At 47.3% G+C, this 21,446-nt stretch overlaps 1 protein-coding gene across 2 annotated transcripts in view; it reads right to left on the bottom strand.

The window, feature by feature from the left end:
• The window catches only part of NUDT19 (nudix hydrolase 19), an 83,085-nt gene that overhangs the window by 14,959 nt on the left and 46,680 nt on the right, over nt 1-21,446 (bottom strand). For both annotated transcript variants that reach the window (XM_063946009.1, XM_063946008.1), the window contains exon 3: nt 11,485-11,692. In XM_063946009.1, the coding sequence (XP_063802079.1) occupies nt 11,485-11,692 (208 nt within the window). The remainder of the gene's footprint in view (nt 1-11,484; nt 11,693-21,446) is intronic.

Below are 21,446 nucleotides of genomic sequence, written 5' to 3'. Positions count from 1 at the left end.
CTATATATTCTTGTATGTTTGTAGTGTGATAAGTTCTTATATTTGGTTCAGACGGCTGGTAAGTTTTCGTCTGCCAGATATCTTACTCAAACACTTTTCTTGCTTCCTGTTTAAAACGCTGTATTTTTTCTGACATCTTGTACGAAGGTAAGCGTACCCGTCAAAAGATTTCATGTTCTCATTATACAGATAATATTGTGATATTGTCAATGACTAATTAACTGGTGTTAGCTAATGCATGCATAGAAAGTCTTTTTGTTGTGAAATTGTATAGAAGGTTTTTTTTAAACTGCATTTTTGTTGTGATATTGCATAGACAGTTGTTATAAGTTGTTGTAGAAATTGCGTAGAAAGCTGGTGTAGATTGTATTCTTTACTATGGGAGGGGGTCAGAGTAAGACAGTCATTTATCCTCCACCTTTACCAGGAGAAACATGTAAGGAATATGTTGCCCGTAACTCCACCACAGATTATTATTTAGTTAACCCTTGGGTAGATAACTTAGCGGGGTGGACAGAGAAAGTTGGCAGCCCCAGTCCATTCCCCCGTGACGGTATTAATTATCCCTTTTATATGGACATGGTCAAAGGTCTTTGTCTGGAAGATAAGGAAGCCTGGCCATGGTATGATCATGACCCACAATGGGACATGACATATATGCGCGCTGGAGGAGAGCAATGGCTCACGATAGCACCTCATTGGTATGACAAAAATATCAAGCAGAAACAGCGTAGAATAAAATCTGTAACTTCCCGACTACACAAAGCTGAGGAATTTAGAAGCAACAAGTTTCTAAAAAACTCTTCTCCTCCGCCCTACAGTCCCCTATACCCCTCCTTAAAAGACACAGATCTGTTAGCTGCAGTTGCTTTGTCACGAATTCCGATGCAAAGGGGAGGGGGAGGAGGGGAAGGGGAAGGAGAAGGAGGCTCAGTTGCTTTGTCACGAATGCCGATGCAAAGGGGAGGGGGAGGAGGGGAAGGGGAAGGAGAAGGAGGCTCAGGAGGAATAGCCCCCCCTGACAGTACCCTCCACATAGACGTAACCACCCCCGCCCCTAGTGCCCCTACTCCTAAACAAATCACCTCCCGCCGTAACGCTGACTCAACTGTTATCATTCACCACCCTCTTACCCCCTCCATAACGCGATCCGGCACTGGTTTCCTTGAAAACAGTGCTGATGCCAGCAGTGTCGCCACCCAGCACCTGCCCTTTATGACAGTAGGGGATCAGTTGTTAAAGAAACCCATTGAAATAGAGGATTTAGACAGAATTGTTAAGAACTGTCCCAAACCCACTGTTGCACCTGACGGCTGCATAGCTTACTTGAAAAAGGCTTGCACAGGACGCAGCTATACTCAAGAAGATATGAAGCTGATCATAGATGGGGTTATAGACCATTACAACGGGTGGGATTGGAAAAAGATTCCCACCATAAACACTCCTACCACCTTTAACGATGCCGTTCGCTACCCTCTCAATACTGGGGACGGTGTAACGGAGATGTGGAAGGAAATTGAGACCCATATGAAAGAGATTTTTAAAACCCGAGCTTCTCTTCCTATTGCCGTAGCATGTAAACAAAAGCCCACTGAAACTGTCACTGAGTTTTGGAAGAGGTTTAAAAAGTGTTGGTCTGAAGATGCAGGTCTTACTCTTGTAGATACAGACCATTTACTAATTTCTACCTTTGTAAATAACTTGTTGCCATCTGTTATGGTCCCTGTTAAGCAAGGTGTTTCTTCCTGGACCTCTGATAATATTAAGGAATTTGAAAAGCACTTATATGAAAAGGAAGCTGCAGGATGCTTTGATGTTAAAAAACCCTTGCAGAATGCCCCAACTCATAATTACCAAAATCACAGAAACCGGGGAGATAGACGCCAGCAGCACTTTACTGGCCCACCCCGCAATCCAGCCCGATATCAAAACCCACAAGCCAGGCCACCCCACCCCCCTGACTCTGCCAGCAGGAAACAAACCTCCTGCTTCAACTGTGGAAGGGACGATCACTGGGCAAGGGATTGCCCTTGTCCCCCACAAAACCACCGACAGCCCCAAGCTCCGGCTCCCTCCCGGGATCATCCCCGACAGTCACACAACAACCCCTTTCAGGATCATGTCCGATTCCGAGTTGACTGGCAGGATCCCTCCCACTGACGGGGCCCGGAGGAGGGTATCCCAGCCTTTGCCCAACTCACCAGACACTGGAAGGACCCACCGCTACTAACCTTGATTATAGGAAAGAGAGCAATCCCTTTCCTGGTAGATAGCGGGGCAACTACTAGTGTTTTGTGTGTCGACCTGTACGATGGTCATTTGGAAAAGACTGCTCCTTCAATGGGAATCAATGGGATACCCACAGATGCTTACCTGACAGATGCCCTTAGTGTCAGAACCACGGGAGGCACGTATATGGGTAAACACAATTTCACTGTAATACCTGAATGTCCAATTAATCTTCTGGGAAGGGATCTTCTTAGCAAACTCGAAATCTCCATTCTCCCTTCACCCACTAGCAGTGGCCTGGAGGTCGAGTCCCCACACCTACCGGTGTGGGAGGCAACAGACATTACACCTGATTTTGACAAAGTGAACCCTGCTCTATGGTCGGAGGGTCCCTATGACACTGGCCTCATTCCTTGCACACCATATAGAGCAACCCTGAAACCTGACACACAACCTGTCTATCAAAAGCAATACCCCTTGTCACAAGAGAAGGTTGAAGGTCTTAGACCAATGATACAACAGTTTCTCCAACAAGGCATTCTCAGACACATAATCTCACCTTACTGCACACCAGTCAACCCTGTTGCTAAGTCAGATGGTAGTGTAAGGTTTGTACAAGACCTCAGGGCAATTAACCAACTCATTGTGCCCATAGCACCCATTGTACCTGACATTAACTCACTCATTTCAGCTATCCCTGCAGATGCTGCAATTTTTTCTGTGATTGATTTAAAAAATGCATTTTTTAGCATTCCAGTGGATGCACAGACACAGTTACTTTTTGCATTTTCTTTTGAGGGCAAGCAACTCACCTGGTGTCGTTTACCCCAGGGCTATATTGACGCACCCGTTGTCTATAGCATTGTACTCCAGGCCACATTGGGGCCCTGGCAACCTCACCATGGTTCAGTCCTGCTACAGTATGCAGATGATCTGCTGCTCTGTAGTCAAACTGAGGAGGCCTGCCGGGAGGATGGTATATCACTGTTAAACTGGCTCTGTGAATGTGGACACAAGGTGTCCAAAACAAAAATGCAATGGTGTAAGAAGCATGTGGATTACTTAGGTTTTGTGCTCACTCAGGGGGAAAGGAAAGTCAGTCCACAGCGCATTCAGTCTGTATTGGGCCTGGTCACCCCAACTACCCAGAGAGAACTGCTGTCTTTTCTGGGTATGGTAAATTACTGCAGACAGTGGATATCTGATTGTTCCTATTATGATAACATTTTGAGACAAGCCACACTGAAAGACAAACCTAATATTGTACAATGGTCACAAGAAATGTTAACTGCATATGAAAGCTTAAAGTGTATGTTAATGAAAAGTCCGGCACTTGGCCTCCCCAACTATGTACTACCTTTTCATTTGTTTGCAAGGGACAATTGTAAAACCATGGCGGGGGTGCTCACACAGTTTCATGGAGGAAAGTTGCGCCCAGTGGCATTTTTTTCCAAAGTAATGCCTGTCACTGTGCAAGGTATGCCTGCTTGCCTCAGGGCACTTGCAGCCTGTGCAATGGTAACTGAAATGGCCACCACACTCACCCTAGGCCACACAACAATACTTCACACCACTCATGATGTTCTAACCATTTTAAAAGGGTTACACACACAACACATGTCAGCTCAGCGCCTCAGTGGATATGAGGTTCTCCTTTTGAACAACCCCTCCCTCACCATTAAGTATGCCACCAACTCTTCAGGTCCTGCACCCATTCTCAACGCTCTCCTGGGGCTCAAAGGTCCTGAAGACCACCCTCCTGAACCCCATGACTGCTCAGCTTCCATTGAGTCAGAAACATCCCCCAGACTGGACATGTCCCCTGTCCCTGTCCCCGACGCGGATGTCATTTTTGTAGATGGTTCCTGTAGCAGACCCAATGACACCACGTACCAAGCGGGTTATGCTATTGTCACTCTCCCTGACATTATTCTGGAAGCACAGCCCATTCCTTACCAGTCAGCACAGGCTGCAGAGCTCATTGCTCTCACAAGGGCTTGTCACCTTTACCGGAATAAACCAGTCACCATCTACACTGACTCCAAATACGGGTACGGCGTCGTGCATGACCATGGGGTCATTTGGCAACGCCGTGGTTTCCTTGGAGCTGATGGAAAAGGCATATCACATGCCCAACTCATCTCTGACCTTCTGCATGCCATAACCTTACCCTCTGACATTGCAATCCTCCATTGCAGGGCACACACCGGGGGGAAGGATGCAGTCTCCCTTGGAAATGCCCTTGCTGACTCTGCTGCCAAACATGCAGCCTCACAGCCCATCACTCAGGCCCACATGACCATCATGACCCCCCCAGCTCTCGACAACCATTACCTGATCACCCAGTTACAGGCCTCAGCCTCCACTGCCGACCTAGCTGACTGGACTTACCCAGTTTTGCAGAAGAATCCTAAAACAGGATTAATCTGCAAAGAGGGGAAACCTTGTATACCCCAGTCCAGTGCACCCTTGTTTATTGCCCACTACCATGGCATAGGACACCACAGTAAGGCAACAACTACCTTACTCTTACGTAATGATTTCTATGTCACGGATGCCAAGTCATTAGTAGATCAGTATGTCAGTAGATGCATCACTTGCCTGCGAAACAACCCCAACAACCCTGACAAGGCAAAACATCAGCATCTTGAATACCCCACCACACCCTTTACACACCTGCAAATTGACTTCACCCATATCCCAGGTACTGGTAAACAGGAATATGCCCTGGTCATTGTAGACATGTTCTCTCGATGGCCAGAGGTATTCCCCACTAAATCTGAGGATGCAAAGACAGTTGCTAGGATCCTAACTCAGGAAATCATCCCCAGATGGGGGTGCCCATTGCAAATCAATAGTGATAAAGGCTCCGCCTTTACAGCAAAAATTACACAGGCTCTGGTAAAGACCCTGCAGGTGGAATGGAAATTCCACATCCCGTATCACCCGCAGAGTTCAGGGGTCGTAGAACGCATGAATAGGACCCTCAAAGACAAGCTTAGGAAGGCCACAGGGGGTACCTTCCATAAATGGAAGAAGGTCCTTCCTATTATCCTAGCAGAGATCAGAATGACACCACAAAAGACTTTGGGCTACTCCCCCTTTGAAATATTAATGGGTAGGCCCTTCCCTACACCTTGGGCTAAGAAACCATTAGTAATACAGGAGGGAGATCTAGAACTTATCAGAGAAGAGTATGTCAGGTCCCTGATAATAAAACTGAATGAAATTGAACATGAGGTTGTTTGTAAAAACCCTTTGAATCCACAGGAACCTACACACCCCTTTAAAGTCGGAGACAGAGTCGTGGTGAAGGTGCTCCCCAGGAACAAGAGCCCAGGAGACTTTACCTACGGTCCAGAGACAGAGGTCGTAGCAGTAACCAGAACAGCAGTCCTGACAGAGGAAAGCCCCACCTGGATCCATGCATCCCGAGTGAAAAAGATTCCTAGACCAGACCTAGAGAGGGAAGCAAGTGATTCCAGCGAGGTACAAACGGGGGCAGACAGCCCTGACCTCCCACCTAGCGAAGACAGAAGAACAGAGGAGGATGAGGAACCTGTCCCCTACCTCTATCCTGGGGACTATGTTGATAATCCTAATGGTCCTCACTTGCCAAGCTACAGCTGAAGTAGACATTACACAAAAATCCGGCACCTACACATTTTGGTATAACTCCTCCAATACTGAGGTTGCCGCCTATAAAATAGATTTCTGTACCATTGCTCCCTGTCTTAACAAACATTATGCCTGGCAGTGTGATCAGTATGGTACACGTAATACCCCCACTGAAGCCTATATTTGTGTTACTAGTAAATATTGGGGAAATAAATGTGCGTATTGGGGATCAGTGGGATGGAATTCTGGCCATAGTTATGGATACCAGCCCAAAGAGGCTCTCTCAAGAAAAGACAAATATGGTGAGTCCCTGCTTACCCGTCTTACCCTTCATAGACAAAACAGATGTGATAGTAAATTCATATTAAGCATAAAACATCCCCAGTCTACTGATGCAGGCACCTATGTCCTAGGTGAATCCTTTTTTTTAAACCCATCCCTTACACCATTCTTGTTACAGGATATGTTTAACAATGAAAAGTATGCCCAGCTCAAGCCCCCTAAACCACGCCCCAACCTCTTGAAACCTCATATAACCACCTTCAAGGATATGATGGCCGTTAACAATCCCACCTTTAAAGACACCCTAGCTATTGAAACTGGTTTCTCTGACATCAATTTCTGGTTAGAATGGATGAAGTATAGTGCTAGCAAACATAATAAAAGTAACTGTTATGTCTGTGGCAAATCTAGGCCCCACCTAGGTACAGTGCCCCTTAATATACCCCTAGAACAGGAAAATTGTTTTTTCAGCCTTTTTAATGACACCAAAACAAATGACAGTCAGTGCGAAATGTGGAAAAGGGAATATCCCATATTGTCAAAAAATCCCAACCCAGGAAGCACCATAACCATATATCCTGGAAACTATACCTGTTATACATCTAACACCACCACAGGGAGAAATTTAAAAACCTTCCCACCAGGGTATTGTGCAAATAAAAGAACAACTGTTTTAGTCAACCAAACTAGATCATTAGGTGACATTTATTATATATGTGGGGATATGAAGCTTAGAACTAAATTAGACACACCATGGTATGGTGAGTGTGCCCTGGCCAAAGTCATAATGCCACTCCTAATGATCACCGATGACCCCACTCCTCCCTCTAATACTCCTGCTAATCGAAAGAAAAGAGCACTCCCAGGAGGTAGCTTTGACCCCCACGTATACATTGATGCTATAGGGGTCCCAAGAGGTGTTCCAAATGAGTTCAAAGCTAGAGATGAGGTGGCTGCGGGTTTTGAATCATTGTTCCCTATAGTAACTGTAAATAAAAACGTAGCCTGGATTAATTATATATATTATAACCAACAAAGATTTGTTAATGATACCAAAGATGCTCTTAAAGGTATAGCTGAACAGCTAGAAGCCACTTCCCAAATGACCTTCCAAAATAGAATGGCTCTTGACATGATTCTAGCAGAAAAAGGCGGTACATGTGTTTACATTAGTAAGGTGGAAGGCTGTTGTACATATATTCCTGACAACACTGGTCCCAATGGTAAGGTTACTTTAGCCATAAACAAATTAGAAACCTTATCCATAGAACTTAAGAAAAATTCAGGTGTTGATAACCCATGGAGCCAATATTTTGGGTGGATTGAAAATTGGAAACAGGCTCTTGTGCAAATAAGTATATTCATAATAATAACTTTAATCTTTATAGGTCTCATAGTTTATTGTGTGATTCCCTGTGGAAAGAAACTCACATCTAAAGGTATTGACACAGTCTTGATGTATTATGATGTTACCACTAGCCCCATCACCTCCTCTGATAGCAAAGGCCCCGATGATTATGTTCAATATCTAAAAAATTGGAGAAACAAAAAGGGGGCTCTACAGAAGAATCATGTCGTATAACAATCATGATTCTAAGAGGGGATTGAAGGGTTAAATCTCCTCTGTCATTGTGCATTGTGTAAATATTGTTTCTTTTTCTTTTGCCTTGGATTTAGCTTGCATTGCATAAAATGAATATAGCTCCACCCATAGTTTGTTGGGAACTGTGTGAAATCACCACCCCTAGATGAAGTACTAGGCTGTATCCTACTTCCCCCCATGTAGCCTGTTTTATCCCTCCTATGCAGTAAAGTTAAACCAATAAAGTATTTACTTTTGCCTACCCCTCCCTGGACATTCCAATCCCTCCCTAGACAATGATGCCTTATATACCATTGTTATGAACAATAAACGGAGAGTGATTCTTAATTACATGGTGTCGTGTATAATCTGTAATTTTAAGGATTGCTCTCACTGACGTCAGTGGCCATCAAATCGAGGGGTACAAGAAGAGGCTGATATCCTTTCAGTGGATTTCCCGGCTGTAGCCGTGGCCACCAAATCTGATAGACCGACTCCAAATAACTCCTCCCCTTTATACGGCAAAACTTCCATATGCCGTTTTGAATCCGCATCACCTGACCACTGTCGCGTCCATAAAGCTCTTCTGGCCGAAATGGACATAGCACTTACCCGTGATGCCAGTGTGCAGATATCCCTCTGTGCATCACGCATATAAAGAAATGCATCCTTTATTTGTTCTAACGACAGTAAAATATTGTCCCTGTCCAGGGTATCAATATTTTCAATCAGGGACTCTGACCAAACTACCCCAGCACTGCCCATCCAGGCAGTCGCTACAGCTGGTCGTAGTATAACACCTGCATGTGTGTATATACTTTTTTGGATATTTTCCATCCTCCTATCTGATGGATCTTTAAGTGCGGCCGTCTCAGGAGAGGGTAACGCCACTTGTTTAGATAAGCGTGTTAGCGCCTTGTCCACCCTAGGAGGTGTTTCCCAGCGCTCCCTAACCTCTGGCGGGAAAGGGTATAATGCCAATAATTTCTTTGAAATTATCAGTTTTTTATCAGGGGCAACCCACGCTTCATTACACACGTCATTTAATTCTTCTGATTCAGGAAAAACTATAGGTAGTTTTTTCATACCCCACATAATACCCTGTTTAGTGGTACCTGTAGTATCAGCTAAATGTAACGCCTCCTTCATTGCCAAAATCATATAACGTGTGGCCCTACTGGAAAATACGGTTGATTCGTCACCGTCACCACTGGAGTCATCGCCTGTGTCTGGGTCTGTGTCGACCGACTGAGGCAAAGGGCGTTTCACAGCCCCTGACGGTGTTTGAGTCGCCTGGACAGGCACTAATTGATTGTCCGGCCGCCTCATGTCGTCAAACGACTGCTTTAGCGTGTTGACACTATCCCGTAGTTCCATAAATAAAGGCATCCATTCCGGTGTCGACTCCCTAGGGGGTGACATCCTCATATTTGGCAATTGCTCCGCCTCCACACCAATATCGTCCTCATACATGTCGACACACACGTACCGACACACAGCAGACACACAGGGAATGCTCCTAACGAAGACAGGACCCACTAGCCCTTTGGGGAGACAGAGGGAGAGTTTGCCAGCACACACCAAAAGCGCTATATATATATCAGGGATAGCCTTATAATAAGTGCTCCCTTATAGCTGCTTTGTTATATCAATTTATCGCCATAAATGTGCCCCCCCCTCTCTGTTTTACCCTGTTTCTGTAGTGCAGTGCAGGGGAGAGACTTGGGAGCCGTCCTGACCAGCGGAACTGTGAGAGGAAATGGCGCCGTGTGCTGAGGAGATAGGCCCCGCCCCTTTTCTGGCGGGCTCGTCTCCCGCTATTTAGAGAAATCAGGCAGGGGTTAAATATCTCCATATAGCCTCTAGGGCTATATGTGAGGTATTTTTAGCCTTTATAGGTAATCATTTTGCCTCCCAGGGCGCCCCCCTCCCAGCGCCCTGCACCCTCAGTGACTGCCGTGTGAAGTGTGCTGAGAGGAAAATGGCGCACAGCTGCAGTGCTGTGCGCTACCTTTTGAAGACTGCAGGAGTCTTCAGCCGCCGATTCTGGACCTCTTCTGTCTTCAGCATCTGCAAGGGGGCCGGCGGCGTGGCTCCGGTGACCATCCAGGCTGTACCCGTGATCGTCCCTCTGGAGCTTGATGTCCAGTAGCCAAGAAGCCAATCCATCCTGCACGCAGGTGAGTTGACTCCTTCTCCCCTCAGTCCCTCGCTGCAGTGATCCTGTTGCCAGCAGGAATCACTGTAACATAAAAAACCTAGCTAAACTTTTTCTAAGCAGCTCTTTAGGAGAGCCACCTAGATTGCACCCTTCTCGGCCGGGCACAAAAATCTAACTGGAGTCTGGAGGAGGGTCATAGGGGGAGGAGCCAGTGCACACCACCTGATCGGAAAAAGCTTTACTTTTTGTGCCCTGTCTCCTGCGGAGCCGCTATTCCCCATGGTCCTTTCAGGAACCCCAGCATCCACTAGGACGATAGAGAAAATATGTTAAAAAAAAAAAACCTAACAAAAAACTTTCTATCAGCAAACTCAGGAGAGCTCACTGAAAAGCACCCAGCTCCTCTGGGCACAGACTCAAACTGAGGTCTGGAGGAGGGGCAGAGAGGGAGGAGCCAGTGCACACCAGGAACTAAATTCTTTCTTAAAGTGCCCATGTCTCCTGCGGAGCCCGTCTCTTCCCCATGGTCCTTACGGAGTCCCCAGCATCCTCTAGGACGTTAGAGAAATAAATATTATAATCATCAAACCAGCGGCCAATATACCTTTTTCTTTGTGCGCCTTCACTATTTCTTCACTCTTTTATAGTCTCCAATAGTTGGTGGATGTCCAGGTCTACACTGTGAAGGCAGCCATTATTTAGGTTGTATTGAGCTGCAATATTTACTACCATCTTTACTAGCGCCCACTATATTGTGTATTCTTCTTTTATATTGAATACAGTAGAAAACATGTAACCAATGGAGGGACTGATAGACCGTATCCGCAGACAATGAACGTCTAGCGGGGAAGATCAGCCTTGCAGCTGCAATCTCAATGGACTGTAGAGGTCAGTCTGTTTTAGGTAAGATCAGTAAGAAGACTATTGTAATAATCAATGCGGGAGCTAATGAGCATGGATTAGAGTTTTTGCAGTGTCCTGTGTGTATGGGTGTATTCTGGATAGATGTATGTAAATACTTTTTCATGTTCATCAGTATTTAAGAAACAGATCTTATGCCACTGCTTCTCCACAGGCTACCTTCAAGGGAGAAGAAAACCAAGACCGCACATTCTGCACCTGCAGTGGAGATTTAGAACTCCGGGCTTTCTGGATTGCACAGCTACGAGTGGAAAAACAGAGGTCCGGATTTTCCAGCTCACTAAGAGCCAGCAGGAAGTCAGAAGCATGACAGGGGTTTAAAACTCCCATACACCCACTGTGCAGTGCACTGATGCCTGGTAGAGGCTAGTGAGCAGGGAACAGTTTGTAGTGCTAGGGACTGTGGACATTGGCCGTGTCAGGAGAGAATGGCAAGTGTGGCTGTAAGCCACTGCAGTGGACTGACTGCTGAGCACAAGAAGTGCTAAGACTTTTGATGTTTATGTGTTTATTTTCAGTTATGTACCTGTGCGGTTAGGCCTATTCCTGTGTTCGCTGTGCATGGTGTCTGATGCCCGTAAGAGACACTGTTTTACAGGAAGACCTGCCTTACGGGTCCTTATTTCAAGTACCAGTTTTACATAAAGAATATTTCTACTTAGTGGTCAGCTTATTTCCTTATAGGTCATACCTGGCAGTGTGTGCAGCATGCCGTCTTCAGCGTGGACTAATACAGGCAACCACCTTTCACAGCCCTCCAGGGCGCGGTGTAGGCTGAACCTGTTTAACTCCTGAATCATAGGGAAGTTGCACAATCTGCTTAAATCGTAGAACTGAGGAGGCGGAATCCAGCTTTTCTGACACTTATACTCATCAATGGCTTCTTCAGGTGTCCACCACTAAAACAGAAACACAACACGATGCATGACATGACGATACACGTGGTGGGAAATGCAGAGGATAACGTTTTGTGTCACATTCTAATGCCAATTTATTCTACATTGGAAACCAGTTACCACAGTGAGACCTAATCTCCCCATTCTGGCCTCATCATTCTCCAATAAACACGTTTAAAGGATTCCCGAGAATAACTGTTTTGGGTCTGCTTTGATTGTTCCTGACTCCCGTCCAATCAGGTGGACTAGCCACCACAAACCTTTGGTGCTAATCTGTCAGGAAGTGCTGGCGCCAGAGGCTGCAAACCTGCGGCAATACCAATTACTACTTTAAGGAACAGCCCATTTAACCGTCTACAAAACAAATATAACAAATCAATATGCAAATGTACGACCTAAAAGCTACACGCAGAAATAGCGCATTTTCCTCCATACTTGGCGCTTAAGATGTATTCCGGCCGGTAGCAGTAGCGTATGTGTCCGCTTTATACCAGTCGCATTTACTGCACATCCCACTTGTGCCCATGCTGTAAATTATTTATTGTATGCGCAACAAACGCAATCGCTGTTACAGCGACCAGAAGCCTCTATGATACAGCAGATAAAGTCCCATCTCACGTATGGAAACGCACAAAAAAATAAGATTTTACTCACCGATAAATCTATTTCTCGTAGTCCGTAGTGGATGCTGGGAACTCCGTAAGGACCATGGGGAATAAAACGTGCTCCGCAAGAGACTGGGCACTCTATAAGAAAGATTAGGTACTACCTGGTGTGCACTGGCTCCTCCCTCTATGCCCCTCCTTCAGACCTCAGTTAGGATACTGTGCCCGGAAGAGCTGACACAATAAGGAAGGATTTTGAATCCCGGGTAAGACTCATACCAGCCACACCAATCACACCGTATAACTCGTGATACTATACCCAGTTAACAGTATGAAATATACCTGAGCCTCTCAACAGATGGCTCAACAATAACCCTTAGTTAGGCAATAACTACATACAAGTATTGCAGACAATCCGCACTTGGGATGGGCGCCCAGCATCCACTACGGACTACGAGAAATAGATTTACCGGTGAGTAAAATCTTATTTTCTCTGACGTCCTAGTGGATGCTGGGAACTCCGTAAGGACCATGGGGATTATACCAAAGCTCCCAAACGGGCGGGAGAGTGCGGATGACTCTGCAGCACCGAATGAGAGAACTCAAGGTCCTCCTCAGCCAGGGTATCAAATTTGTAGAATTTAGCAAACATGTTTGCCCCTGACCAAGTTGCAGCTCGGCAAAGTTGTAAAGCCGAGACCCCTCGGGCAGCCGCCCAAGATGAGCCCACTTTCCTCGTGGAATGGGCTTTTACTGATTTAGGATGCGGCAATCCAGCCGCAGAATGCTCCAGCTGAATTGTGCTACAAATTCAGCGAGCAATAGTCTGCTTAGAAGCAGGAGCACCTATTTTGTTGGGTGCCTACAGGATAAAAAGCGAGTCAGTTTTCCTGACTCCAGCCGTCCTGGAAATATAAATTTTTAAGGCCCTGACTACGTCCAGTAACTTGGAATCTTCCAAGTCCCTAGTAGCCGCAGGCACTACAATAGGTTGGTTCAAGTGAAAAGCTGATACCACCTTAGGGAGAAACTGGGGACGAGTCCTCAATTCTGCCCTATCCATATGGAAAATCAGATAAGGGCTTTACATGACAAAGCCGCCAATTCTGACACACGCCTGGCCGAAGCCAAGGCCAATAACATGACCACTTTCCACGTGAGATATTTCAAATCCACAGTTTTAAGTGGCTCAAACCAATGTGATTTTAGGAAACTCAACACCACGTTGAGATCCCAAGGTGCCACAGGAGGCACAAAAGGGGGCTGAATATGTAGCACTCCCTTTACAAATGTCTGAACTCCAGGCAGTGAAGCCAGTTCTTTCTGGAAGAAAATCGACAGAGCCGAAATCTGGACCTTAATGGAACCCAAGTTTAGGCCCACAGTCACTCCTGACTGTAGGAAGTGCAGAAAACGACCCAGCTGAAATTCCTCTGTTGGGGCCTTCCTGGCCTCACACCACGCAACATATTTTCGCCAAATACGGTGATAATGGTTTGCGGTTACTTCTTTCCTGGCTTTTATCAGCGTAGGAATGACTTCCTCCGGAATGCCCTTTTCCTTTAGGATCCGGAATTCAACCGCCATGCCGTCAAACGCAGCCGCGGTAAGTCTTGGAACAGACAGGGCCCCTGCTGTAGCAGATCCTGTCTGAGCGGTAGAGGCCATGGGTCCTCTGATATCATTTCTTGAAGTTCTGGGTACCAAGCTCTTCTTGGCCCATCCGGAACCACGAGTATCGTTCTTACTCCTCGTTTTCTTATTATTCTCAGTACCTTTGGTATGAGAGGCAGAGGAGGGAATACATAAACCGACTGGTACACCCACGGTGTCACTAGAGCGTCCACAGCTATTGCCTGAGGGTCCCTTGACCTGGCGCAATATCTAGTTTTTTGTTTAGGCGGGACGCCATCATGTCCACCTGTGGCCTTTCCCAACGGTTTACCAACAGTTGGAAGACTTCTGGATGAAGCCCCCACTCTCCCGGGTGTAGGTCGTGTCTGCTGAGGAAGTCTGCTTCCCAGTTGTCCACTCCCGGAATGAACACTGCTGACAGTGCTAAGACGTGATTTTCCGCCCATCGGAGAATCCTTGTGGCTTCTGCCATTGCCATCCTGCTTCTTGTGCCTCCCTGTCGGTTTACATGGGCGACTGCCGTGATGTTGTCTGATTGGATCAGTACCGGCTGGTTTTGAAGCAGAGGCCTTGCCAGACTTAGGGCATTGTAAATGGCCCTCAGTTCCAGAATATTTATGTGTAGGGACGACTCCTGACTTGACCAAAGTCCTTGGAAATTTCTTCCCTGTGTGACTGCCCCCCAGCCTCGAAGGCTGGAATCCGTGGTTACCAGGACCCAGTCCTGTATGCCGAATCTGCGGCCCTCTTGAAGATGAGCACTCTGCAGCCACCACAGTAGAGATACCCTGGTCCTTGGAGACAGGGTTATCAGCCGATGCATCTGAAGATGCGATCCCGACCACTTGTCCAAGAGGTCCCACTGAAAGGTTCTTGCATGGAACCTGCCGAATGGAATTTTGCTTCGTAAGAAGCTACCATTTTTCCCAGGACTCGTGTGCAGTGATGCACCGATACCTGTTTTGGTTTCAGGAGGTCTCTGACTAGAGATGACAGCTCCTTGGCTTTCTCCTGCGGGAGAAACACTTTTTTCTGTTCTGTGTCCAGAACCATCCCCAGGATGGTAGGCGTGTGGTAGGAACCAGCTGTGACTTTGGAATGTATAGAATCCATCCGTGCTGTTGTAGCACTTCCAGAGATAGTGCTACTCCGACCAACAACTGCTCCTTGGACCTCGCCTTTATAAGGAGATCGTCCAAGTACGGGACAATTAAAACTCCCTTTTTTTTCGAAGGAGTATCATCATTTCTGCCATTACCTTGGTAAAGACCCTCGGTGCCGTGGACAGTCCAAACGGCAGTGTTTGGAATTGGTAATGGCAATCCTGTACCACAAATCTGAGGTACACCTGGTGAGGATGGTAAATGGGGACATGTAGGTAAGCATCCTTGATGTCCAGGGATACCATGTAATCCCCCTCCTCCAGGCTTGCAATAACCGCCCTGAGCGATTCCATCTTGAACTTGAATTTTTTTATGTATGTGTTCAAGGATTTCAAATTTAAAATGGGTCTCACCGAACCGTCCGGTTTCGGTACCACAAACAGTGTGGAATAGTAACCCCGTCCTTGTTGAAGTAGGGGCACCTTGACTATCACCTGCTGGGAATACAGCTTGTGAATTGCCTCTAGCACAGCCTCCCTGCCTGAGGGAGTTGTCGGCAAGGCAGATTTGAGGAAACGGCGGGGGGGAGACGCCTCGAATTCCAGCTTGTACCCCTGAGATACTACTTGAAGGATCCAGGGATCCACCTGTGAGCGAGCCCACTGATCGCTGAAATTTTTGAGGCGGCCCCTCACCGTACCTGGCTACGCCTGTGGAGCCCCCGCGTCATGCGGTGGACTCAGAGGAAGCGGGGGAAGAATTTTGATTCTGGGAACTGGCTGACTGGTGCAGCTTTTTCCCTCTTCCCTCGTCTCTGTGCAGAAAGGAAGTGCCTTTGACCCGCTTGCTTTTCTGAAGCCGAAAGGACTGTACCTGATAATACAGTGCTTTCTTAGGCTGTGAGGAAACCTGAGGTAAAAAAATTTTCTTCCCAGCTGTTGCTGTGGATACGAGGTCCCAGAGACCATCCGCAAACAATTCCTCTCCCTTATAAGGCTCTATGTGCCTTTTAAAGTCAGCATCACCTCTCCAGTGTCGGGTCTCTAATACCCTCCTGACAGAATGGACATTGCATTAATTCTGGATGCCAGCCGGCAAAATATCCCTCTGTGCATCCCTCATATATAAGACGACGTCTTTAATATGCTCTTATGTTCGCAAAATAGTATCCCTGTTTGACAGGGTCACAGACCACGCTGCAGCAGCACTATCTGCAGGTCTCAGTCTAGTACCTGAGTGTGTAAATACAGACTTCAGGATAGCCTCCTGCTTTTTATCAGCAGGTACCTTCGAAGTGGCCGTATCCTAAGACGGCAGTGCCACCTTTTTTGACAAACGTGTGAGCGCCTTATCCACCCTAGGGGATATCTCCCAGCGTAACTTATCCTCTGGCGGGAAAGGGTACGCCATGAGTAACTTTTTAGAAATTACCAGTTTCTTATCGGGGGAACCCACGCTTTTTCACACTTCATTCACTCATTTGATGGGGGAACAAAACACTGCCTGCTTTTTCTCCCCAAACATAAAACCCTTTTTTAGTGGTACTTGGGTTAATGTCAGAAATGTGTAACACATTTTTTATTGCCGGGATCATGTAACGGATGTTCCTAGTGGATTGTGTATATGTCTCAACCTCGTCGACACTGGAGTCAGACTCCGTGTCGACATCTGTGTCTGCCATCTGAGGGAGCGGGCGTTTTTGAGCCCCTGATGGCCTTTGAGACGCCTGGGCAGGCGCGGGCTGAGAAGCCGGCTGTCCCACAGCTGTTACGTCATCCAGCCTTTTATGTAAGGAGTTGACACTGTCGGTTTATACCTTCCACCTATCCATCCACTCCGGTGTTGGCCCCACAGGGGGCGACATCACATTTATCGGCATCTGCTCTGCCACCACATAAGCCTCCTCATCAAACGTGTCGACACAGCCGTACCGACACACCGCACACACACAGGGAATGCTCTGACTGAGGACAGGACCCCACACAGCCCTTTGGGGAGACAGAGAGAGAGTATGCCAGCACACACCAGAGCGCTATATAATTTAGGGATTAACACTATATTGAATGAATTTTTCACAATAGCTGCTTGTATATACAATATTGCGCCTAAATTTAGTGCCCTCCCTCTCTTTTTAACCCTTTGAGCCTGCAAACTACAGGGGAGAGCCTGGGGAGCTGTCTTCCAGCTGCACTGTGAAGAGAAAATGGCGCCAGTGTGCTGAGGGAGATAGCCCCGCCCCTTTTTCGCAGACTTTTCTCCCGCTTTTTTATGGATTCTGGCAGGGGTATTTATCACATATATAGCCTCTGGGGCTATATATTGTGATATATTTGCCAGCCAAGGTGTTTTTATTGCTGCTCAGGGCGCCCCCCCCCCCCCCCCCCCAGCGCCCTGCACCCTCAGTGACCGGAGTGTGAAGTGTGTATGAGGAGCAATGGCGCACAGCTGCAGTGCTGTGCGCTACCTTGGTGAAGACTGATGTCTTCTGCCGCCGATTTTCCGGACCTCTTCTTGTTTCTGGCTCTGTAAGGGGGACGGCGGCGCGGCTCCGGGAACGAACACCAAGGCCAATTCCATGCGGTCGATCCCTCTGGAGCTAATGGTGTCCAGTAGCCTAAGAAGCCCAAGCTAGCTGCAAGCAGGTAGGTTCGCTTCTTCTCCCCTTAGTCCCTCGTTGCAGTGAGCCTGTTGCCAGCAGGTCTCACTGTAAAATAAAAAACCTAAAATAAACTTTCTTTCTAGGAGCTCAGGAGAGCCCCTAGTGTGCATCCAGCTCGGCCGGGCACAGAAATCTAACTGAGGTCTGGAGGAGGGTCTTAGTGGGAGGAGCCAGTGCACACCAGATAGTACCAAATCTTTCTTATAGAGTGCCCAGTCTCCTGCGGAGCCCGTCTATTCCCCATGGTCCTTATGGAGTTCCCAGCATCCACTAGGACGTCAGAGAAACAAACAAACCAATAGCAGGGCATGCTGGGATGTGTTGCTCCACAACAGCTGGAAGGCTACGTGTTGAGCACATCTGCTCCAGGGGGTAGATTTACTAAAACTTCTACAACAGACAAGTGGTAGTGTTGCCTGTACCAATCAGGTTCTATCATTCTTCTAGGATGCAATAGAAAATGATAGCTAGAATCTACGGGCAACAGCCGCACTTTTCATTTTCAGAAGCGCAAATTTACCCCTAAGTATGGATCAGTGAAGTTTTGTAGTGCGGAGGTCAACACCCCCACCACTCGCTTCTGATGCGCAGACGGGCGGGGGGAGCGCATTCCCACCTAGCGCGTACACACACACTGCTGCCCACTGAACATGGACCCTTGCTCTCAGAGACCTGAAGCTGATCATCTACAGCGCTGGGATTCCCGCAGATCCGCGAGGAGAGACGATTGGTATGTCTTCCTTACGTACACTAGGTCAAACGCCAAGGATTTCCATCAGATTGGTCTGATTGTTTGATAAACTAGACTCCACTTATAACCACTTAACTGTTAATATTTTTTTCCAAAAAATGCTCGGAAATTTTAATTTTTTTTATGATTGAATTAGGTGAAGAACATCTATTTAAAAAATTATCCAACACAATTTATTTTTTTACATTTGTAAAATATCGATTTTTAGTGGCTGATAATAAGAATTTACTTACCGATAATTCTATTTCTCGGAGTCCGTAGTGGATGCTGGGGTTCCTGAAAGGACCATGGGGAATAGCAGCTCCGCAGGAGACAGGGCACAAAAATTAAAGCTTTACGATCAGGTGGTGTGCACTGGCTCCTCCCCCTATGACCCTCCTCCAGACTCCAGTTAGGTACTGTGCCCGGACGAGCGTACACAATAAGGGAGGATTTTGAATCCCGGGTAAGACTCATACCAGCCACACCAATCACACCGTACAACCTGTGATCTGAACCCAGTTAACAGTATGATAACAGCGGAGCCTCTGAAAAGATGGCTCACAACAATAATAACCCGATTTTTGTAACTATGTACAAGTATTGCAGACAATCCGCACTTGGGATGGGCGCCCAGCATCCACTACGGACTCCGAGAAATAGAATTATCGGTAAGTAAATTCTTATTTTCTCTATCGTCCTAGTGGATGCTGGGGTTCCTGAAAGGACCATGGGGATAATACCAAAGCTCCCAAACGGGCGGGAGAGTGCGGATGACTCTGCAGCACCGAATGAGAGAACTCCAGGTCCTCCTTAGCCAGGGTATCAAATTTGTAGGATTTTACAAACGTGTTTGCCCCTGACTAAATAACCGCTCGGCAAAGTTGTAAAGCCGAGACCCCTCGGGCAGCCGCCCAAGATGAGCCCACCTTCCTTGTGGAATGGGCATTTACAAATTTTGGCTGTGGCAGGCCTGCCACAGAATGTGCAAGCTGAATTGTATTACACATCCAACTAGCAATAGTCTGCTTAGAAGCAAGAGCACCCAGTTTGTTGGGTGCATACAGGATAACAGCAAGTCAGTTTTCCTGACTCCAGCCGTCCTGGAACATATTTTCAGGGCCCTGACAACATCTAGCAACTTGGAGTCCTCCAAGTCCCTAGTAGGTGCAAGGCACCACAATAAGCTGGTTCAGGTGAAACACTGACACCACCTTAGGGAGAGAACTGGGGACGAGTCCGCAGCTCTGCCCTGTCCGAATGGACAAACAGATATGGGCTTTTTTGAGAAAAAACCACCAATTTGACACTCGCCTGGTCCAGGCCAGGGCCAAGAGCATGGTCACTTTTCATGTGAGATGCTTCAAATCCACAGATTTGACTGGTTTTAAACCAATGTGATTTGAGGAATCCCAGAACTACGTTGAGATCCCACAGTGCCACTGGAGGCACAAAAGGGGGTTGTATATGCAATACTCCCTTGACAAACTTCTGGACTTCAGGAACTGAAGCCAATTCTTTCTGGAAGAAAATCGACAGGGCCGAAATTTGAACCTTAATGGACCCCAATTTGAGGCCCATAGACACTCCTGTTTGCAGGAAATGCAGGAAACGACCGAGTTGAAATTTCTTTGTGGGGCCTTCCTGGCCTCACACCACGCAACATATTTTCGCCACATGTGGTGATAATGTTGTGCGGTCACCTCCTTTCTGGCTTTGACCAGGGTAGGAATGACCTCTTCCGGAATGCCTTTTTCCCTTAGGATCCGGCGTTCCACCGCCATGCCGACAAACGCAGCTGCGGTAAGTCTTGGAACAGACATGGTACTTGCTGAAGCAAGTCCCTTCTTAGCGGCAGAGGCCATAAGACCTCTGTAAGCATCTCTTGAAGTTCCGGGTACCAAGTCCTTCTTGGCCAATCCGGAGCCATGAGTATAGTTCTTACTCCTCTACGTCTTATAATTCTCAGCACCTTAGGTATGAGAAGCAGAGGAGGGAACACATACACCGACTGGTACACCCACGGTGTTACCAGAACGTCCACAGCTATTGCCTGAGGGTCTCTTGACCTGGCGCAATACCTGTCCCGTTTTTTGTTCAGACGGGACGCCATCATGTCCACCTTTGGTATTTCCCAAAGGTTTACAATCATGTGGAAAAAACTTCCCGATGAAGTTTCCACTCTCCCGGGTGGAGGTCGTGCCTGCTGAGGAAGTCTGCTTCCCAGTTTCCATTCCCGGGATGAAACACTGCTGACAGTGCTATCACATGATTTTCCGCCCAGCGAAAAGTCCTTGCAGTTTTTGCCATTGCCCTCCTGCTTCTTGTGTCGCCCTGTCTGTTTACGTGGGCGACTGCCGTGATGTTTTTCCCACTGGATCAATACCGGCTGACCTTGAAGCAGAGGTCTTGCTAAGCTTAGAGCATTATAAATTTACCCTTAGCTCCAGTATATTTATGTGGAGAAAAGTCTCCAGACTTGATCACACTCCCTGGAAATTTTTTCCTTGTGTGACTGCTCCCCAGCCTCTCGGGCTGGGCTCCGTGGTCACCAGCATCCAATCCTGAATGCCGAATCTGCGGCCCTCTAGAAGATGAGCACTCTATAACCACCACAGGAGAGACACCCTTGTCCTTGGATATAGGGTTATCCGCTGATGCATCTGAAGATGCGATCCGGACCATTTGTCCAGCAGATCCCACTGAAAAGTTCTTGCGTGAAATCTGCCGAATGGAATTGCTTCGTAGGAAGCCACCATTTTTACCAGGACCCTTGTGCAATGATGCACTGTTTTTAGGAGGTTCCTGACTAGCTCGGATAACTCCCTGGCTTTCTCTTCCGGGAGAAACACCTTTTTCTGGACTGTGTCCAGAATCATCCCTAGGCACAGCAGACGTGTCGTCGGGATCAGCTGCGATTTTGGAATATTTAGAATCCACCCGTGCTGTTGTAGCAGTATCCGAGATAGTGCTACTCCGACCTCCAACTGTTCCCTGGACTATGCCCTTATCAGGAGATCGTCCA

This window comes from Pseudophryne corroboree, chromosome 11, assembly GCF_028390025.1.
Source record: "Pseudophryne corroboree isolate aPseCor3 chromosome 11, aPseCor3.hap2, whole genome shotgun sequence".
NCBI lineage: Eukaryota > Metazoa > Chordata > Amphibia > Anura > Myobatrachidae > Pseudophryne > Pseudophryne corroboree.
The sequence above is the reverse complement of the archived record's forward strand: the minus strand, read 5'-3'. Positions and strand labels throughout refer to the sequence as shown.